The sequence below is a fragment of the Hemiscyllium ocellatum genome, chromosome 25, assembly GCF_020745735.1.
Source record: "Hemiscyllium ocellatum isolate sHemOce1 chromosome 25, sHemOce1.pat.X.cur, whole genome shotgun sequence".
Lineage (NCBI taxonomy): Eukaryota > Metazoa > Chordata > Chondrichthyes > Orectolobiformes > Hemiscylliidae > Hemiscyllium > Hemiscyllium ocellatum.
Window position 1 is genome coordinate 57858894 of NC_083425.1, and position 6410 is coordinate 57865303.

The 6410-nt window shown below is 52.7% G+C and overlaps 1 protein-coding gene across 1 annotated transcript; it reads left to right on the top strand.

Annotated features, from left to right (window-relative positions):
• Nucleotides 1-557: 557 nt before the first annotated feature.
• Nucleotides 558-4615, top strand: LOC132827878 (gastrula zinc finger protein XlCGF7.1-like). Its single transcript, XM_060844641.1, has 2 exons — nt 558-675; nt 2993-4615. Exon 2 carries the CDS (start codon nt 3422-3424, stop codon nt 4178-4180), a length of 759 nt encoding a protein of 252 aa, XP_060700624.1. The 5' UTR covers nt 558-675; nt 2993-3421; the 3' UTR covers nt 4181-4615.
• Nucleotides 4616-6410: the final 1795 nt, after the last annotated feature.

Consider the following 6410-nt stretch of genomic DNA (forward strand, 5'->3'; position numbering starts at 1 on the left):
GAGAGTGTGAGTGAGTGGTGGAGAGAGTGAGAGTGTGAGTGGTGGAGAGAGTGAGAGTGTGAGTGAGTGGTGGAGAGAGAGAGAGTGAGAGTGTGAGTGAGTCAGGGAGAGAGTGAGAGTGTGAGTGAGTGGTGGAGAGAGTGAGTGTGTGAGTGAGTCAGGGAGAGAGTGAGTGTGTGAGTGAGTCAGGGAGAGAGGGAGAGTGAGAGTGAGTGGAGAGAGTGAGAGTGTGAGTGAGTGAGTGGAGAGAGTGAGAGTGTGAGTGAGTGGAGAGAGTGAGTGTGTGAGTGAGTGGTGGAGATCTCTCACTGGACGAAGCAGCTCTCCAAAGCAGACTGAGTTGAAGTCAATCCGTTATCCTCTGACCTGGTCCCGTGTGATTTTTGTCTCTGTCCAACCGTTTCCAAGGCGACACTTGCACATCATTTCTGAGTGCGTCCGTTATAGGCCCCACCCCCTTACGATCCTATTGGTTCACATCGCCGTCAATCATCCGTGTTCGCGCATGCGCAGTGGTTGTATGAAGCGCCGCTGGATCTTGTCCTTCCGGGGTCATGATCCCAGTGTTGGCGAATCAGACACCGACAAGGGCCTCCGGAGAAGTGGGCCGGGGCTCCTCACTCACTGATAGGCGAGACATTGACAAAGAACAGGAGCGAATCAGACGGTGTAAAGGTGAGAGAAATGTAATCTTTAAGACAGGGTTTTTTCCAACAACAGCAGGTGTCGGTCCGCAGGCCCGAAGGAGAGGCTCCCGGCCCCGCGGTGACAGACTCGGGAGACCGCTTGTTGTCGTGACAGATCTGACAATGTGCTGCTGGAAAAGCGCGGCAGGTCAGGCAGCCTTGATTCCTGAAGAAGGGCTCATGCCCGAACGGCGCATCTCCTGCCTGACCTGCCGCGCTTTTCCAGCTCTGACCTACAGCAACCGCAGACCTCACCATCTCCTGGGGGTCAGTGACCGGCCTCGGTCGCCATGTTGAAAGGGAACAGCGGGCAGCAGAGCGGCTTCATCGCCCCCGCCGCCCACCCACAGCCCCCACCCCCCCCCAACCCCCACAGCCCCCACCCCCCACACCCCCACAGCCCCCCACAGCCCCCAGCCCCCACAGCCCCCACAGCCCCACCCCCCACAGCCCCCACCCCCCACACAGCCCCCACCCCCCACAGCCCCCACCCCCCACAGCCCCCACCCCCCACATCCCCCAACCCCCACATCCACATCACCCCTCCACAGCCCCCATACCCAATCCCCCGTCACCCCAATCACCCCCATCCCCCGTCACCCCCCACCATTCCCGTCCCCATCCGCTCCATCCTCCCCATTCCCCGATCACTCCCCATCCCCCACATCCCCATCCACCCCATCCCCATTACCCCCTCCATCCACCATATCCCCCAACACTGACATCACCAGCCCCATATCCCCATATCCCCATCAACCCCCCCACAGCTCCCATTCCCCCATCATCCACCCACAGCCCCCATCACCCCCCATGCCCATCACCCCCATCCCCGTCACGCCCCCCAACCCCGTCCCCCCCCAACCCCGTCACCCCCCCATCTCCCCCTGTCACCCCCCCATCTCCCCGTCACCCTCCTTCTCCCCCCACATCCCCCTCCTTCTCTCCCCCCAATGTCCCCCTCCTTCTCTCCCCCCACCCCCCACGTCCCACTCCTGATCACCCCCCACGTCCCCCCTCCTCTCTCCCCCCCCACCCACGGCCCCCTCCTTCCCCTCCCCCCAAGTCTCCCTCCGTCTCCCCCCCCTCCCCCCCAAGTCTCCCCCCCTCTCTCCCCCCCTCTCTCCCCCTCTCTCCCCCCCCCTCTCTCCTCCCCCCTCTCTCCTCCCCCTCCCCCTCCCCCCGCTCTCTCCCCACCCCCACGTCCCCCTCCTTCTCCCCACCCCCCCCACGTCCCCCTCCTTCCCACGGCCCCCTCCTTCCCCTCTCCCCCCCCCCCCAAGTCTCCCTCCGTCTCCGTCTCCACCCCCCCCCCCCACGGCCCCCTTCCCTGTCTCTTCCCCGCCTCTCTCCCCCCCTCTCCCCCCCCCTCCCCCCCCCTCACCCCCCCACCCCCCCACCCCCTCTCTCCCCCCTCTCTCCCCCCTCTCTCCCCCTCTCTTCCCACCCCTCTCTTCCCACCCCTCTCTTCCCACCCCTCTCTTCCCACCCCTCTCTTCCCACCCCTCTCTTCCCACCCCTCTCTTCCCACCCCTCTCTTCCCACCCCTCTCTTCCCACCCCTCTCTTCCCACCCCTCTCTTCCCACCCCTCTCTTCCCACCCCTCTCTTCCCACCCCTCTCTTCCCACCCCTCTCTTCCCACTCTCTCTCTTTCCCCCCCTCCTTCTTTCCCCCCCTCCTTCTTTCCCCCCCTCCTTCTTTCCCCCCCTCCTTCTTTCCCCCCCTCCTTCTTTCCCCCCCTCCTTCTTTCCCCCCCTCCTTCTTTCCCCCCCTCCTTCTTTCCCCCCCTCCTTCTTTCCCCCCCTCCTTCTTTCCCCCCCTCCTTCTTTCCCCCCCTCCTTCTTTCCCCCCCTCCTTCTTTCCCCCCCTCCTTCTTTCCCCCCCTCCTTCTTTCCCCCCCTCCTTCTTTCCCCCCCTCCTTCTTTCCCCCCCTCCTTCTTTCCCCCCTCCTTCTTTCCCCCCTCCTTCTTTCCCCCCCTCCTTCTTTCCCCCCCTCCTTCTTTCCCCCTCCTTCTTTCCCCCCTCCTTCTTTCCCCCCCTCCTTCTTTCCCACCCCCTCCTTCTTTCCCCCCCCTCCTTCTTTCCCACCCCCTCCTTCTTTCCCACCCCCTCCTTCTTTCCCACCCCCTCCTTCTTTCCCCCCCCTCCTTCTTTCCCCCCCCTCCTTCTTCCCCCCCCTCCTTCTTCCCCCCCCTCCTTCTTTCCCCCCCCTCCTTCTTTCCCCCCCCTCCTTCTTTCCCCCCCCTCCTTCTTTCCCCATCCCCACCTATTCTGATTGTTAACTCCTTTTTGTCAACTCCTTTCACAGGGCATTAGAAGAGCAGGGTGTACATTGGGAATCTCAAGTCAGACATCGAATCAAGATGTGGTAGAGTCACTTTTTCTGCAGGAGTTGAATATCTCCAACATTTGAATGTGGAAGGTGAAATGTTTATCTGTTCTGTCTGAGGGAAGATGTACCAAACGGTAGTGTGGCTGGAAAAGCACCAAGACACACAACTGGAGTGTGTTTGCTAGTGAACTGACTGTAGAAATAGCTTCAATCATTTACACAGATTGAGTTTGTAAACAGTTGGAACAGTTACACCATTGAACTGTTTGTGGAAAGAGCTTTAACCAATTCTATCAACTGAAAAGGAAATTATACTATTGAAGTGTAGAGAGATCTTACATGGATTGTGTGTGAACAAGACTTAATCTGATTGACGGTCTTTAAGAGAAGCAAGAACACCTCACCATGGAAAAACCATGGAAATGTGGAGATTGTGGGAAGAAATTCAAATACCCGTCCTGGCTGGAAGATCATCGACGCAGGCACACTGTTGAGACGTCGTTCCCCTGCTCAGTGTGTGGGAAGGGATTCACTCGGTCATCTACCCTGCAGAAACATCAGCGAATTCACACTGGAGAAAAGCCATTCACCTGCACTCAGTGTGGAAAGAGTTTCAGGCAATCGGACAACCTCATTTCACACCAGCGAGTTCATACTGGGGAGAGGCCTTTCTTGTGCTCAAACTGTGGGAAAACGTTTACTGGCTTATCTCCCCTTATTTCACACCAACGACTTCACACTGGAGAGAAGCCCTTCATATGCCCTGACTGTGGAAAGGGATTTTCTCGGTCAGCCAACCTGTTGTCACATCAGCGGGTTCACACTGATGAAAAACCCTTCATCTGCTCTCACTGTGGAAAGTGTTTCAGGCACTCATCCAACCTCACTGCACACCAGCGAGTTCATACCGGTGAGCGGCCATTCGTTTGCTCCAAGTGTGAAAAAGCATTCACTCATTTGTCCAGCCTCATTTCACACCAGCGGATTCATACTGGGGAGAAACCATTCTCTTGCTCTGTGTGTGGGAAAGGATTCACTCAGTCGGGCAACTTGGTTGTACACCAGGGAGTTCACACTGAGGAGAAACCATTCACGTGCTCCAAGTGTGGAAAAGGATTCACTCGATCAGCCAGCCTCACCTTACACCAGCGAATTCACAAATGATCACATTTGCTTTCACTATCATCTATCAGATTCAGGGCTGAACAGTTTTGTTTTTGACAGTTGGGATGAAGTTCTGCTTATTTTAATAATCCCTATGGCTGGGCTGGAGTGGAGTATTCTGGACAGTGTTTCCAGGGCTGCAGGATATTTTGAGAACCAATATCACTCTTCTTTCCCCATAATTTAGGAATTCTCATCAGAACTTTAATTTTGAACAATTTCATGAATTTTTAATTGAATCTTAATTTTTTTTTGTTGTGACCTCAATATTCCACTTACCAGTGTCTTGTACAACTGAGGCATGATCTTGTGGCTCTGAAACTCAACTCTCTACCAATAAACGCCAACAAACCATATGCCTTCTTTACAACCTCATCAACCTGGGTGGCAACTTTCAGTGATTTATGAACCTGGATACCGAGATATCTCTGTTCATCTGCACTGCCGAGACTGTGACCAATAGCCTAGTGCTGTGCATTCCTGTTACTTCTCCGAAGTGAACTACCTCACATATCTCCATGTTAAACTCCATTTGCCACTTCTCAGCCCAGCTCTGCATCTTATCTATGTCCCTCAATGTCCTTCAGCACTATCAACAAATCTACCTACCCTTCACAGTAGTGGCCCCAAAACAGATCCTTGTGACACACCACTGGTAATTGAGCTCCAGGATGAACATTTCCCATCAACCGTCACGCTCTGTCTTCTTTCAGCTAGCCAATTTCTGATCCAAATCACTAAATCACCTTCAAACCCGAAACTCCATATTTAGTGCAATAATCTACTGTCTGAAACCTTATGAAACACCTTACTGAAGTTGACATACACCACATCAACTGCTTTACCTTCAGCCACCTGTTTTATCACCTTCTCGAAGAATTCAATATAGTTAGTGAGGCACGACCTACCCTTCACAAAACCGAGTTGACTAATCCTAATCAAGCTGTTGCTTTCCAGATGATTATAAATCCTATCTCTTATAACCTTTTCCAACATGTGACCCACAACCAAATTAAGGCTCACGGCCTATAATTACCAGTGTTGTCACTACTCCCCTCCTTAAACAAAGGAACATTTGCTCTCCTCCAGTCTTGTGGCACTATTCCTGTCAACCACGATGACATAAAGATCGAAGCCAAAGGCTGTGCAGCGTCCTTCCTGGCTTCCCAGAGAATCCAAGGATAAATCCCATCAGGCCCAGGGGTCTTATCTATTTTCAGATCTTCCAAAATTGCTAAAACCTCGTTGTCCATCTCAATCCCATCAAAACTAGTAGCCTATATCTCCGTATTCTCACTAACATTGCCCTTTTCCAGTGGGAATACTGACAAAAAGTATACGTTAAGCACTTTCCCAACGTCCTCAGATTCCACACACAACCTTCTACCATTATCTTTGATTGACCCTAATGTTACTGTAGTCATTCTTTTATTCCTGATAATACCTATAGAAGGCCTTAGGTTTTTCCTTGATCCTATCCGCCAACAAATTCTCATGTCCCTTCCTGGCGTTTTTTAGCTGTAGATCTTTCTTCACTAACTTATAACTTTCAAGCCCCCTAAATGAGCCTTCACACCTCATCCTCACATAAACCTTCCTCTTGCTCTTGACAAGAACTTCAACTTCTTTAGAAAACCATGGCTCCCTGTCTTGACAACTACCTCCCTGTCTGACAGATATATACTTATCAAAGGACCCGCGGTAGCTGCTCCTTGAATAAGCTCCACATTCTGAGTGTGTCCATCCCCTGCAGTTTCCTTCCCCATCCGATGCATCCTAAACTTTGCCTAATCACATCATAATTGCCTTTTCTCCCAGTTATGCTTCTTTCCCTGTGGTATATACCTATTCCTGCCCATTGCTATTGTAAACAAAACCGAATTATGGTCACTATCACCAAAGTGCTCGTCTACTTCCAAATCTAACACCTGGCCGGGTTCATTCCCCAGTACCAAATCCAATAATGAATCGCCCCTTGTTGGACTAACACAATACACTGTCAGAAAACCGTTCTGCACACATTGAACAAAATTGAACCATCTACACTACTTAAACTGTAGTATTCCCAGTCAATATTGGGGAAGTTAAAAGCCTCCCTATAATGACTACCCTGTTACTCTCGCTCCTGTGGACAATCATCTTTGCTATCCTTTCCTCTACATCCCTGGAACAATTCGGAGGCCTATAAAAAGTCCCAACAGAGTGAGCTTTCCTGTTTCTAACCTCAACC

Coding starts and splice junctions, on each gene's coding strand:
- LOC132827878 (XM_060844641.1), top strand. CDS start 3,422: ATGGAAAAACCATGGAAATGTGGAGATTGTGGGAAGAAATTCAAATAC.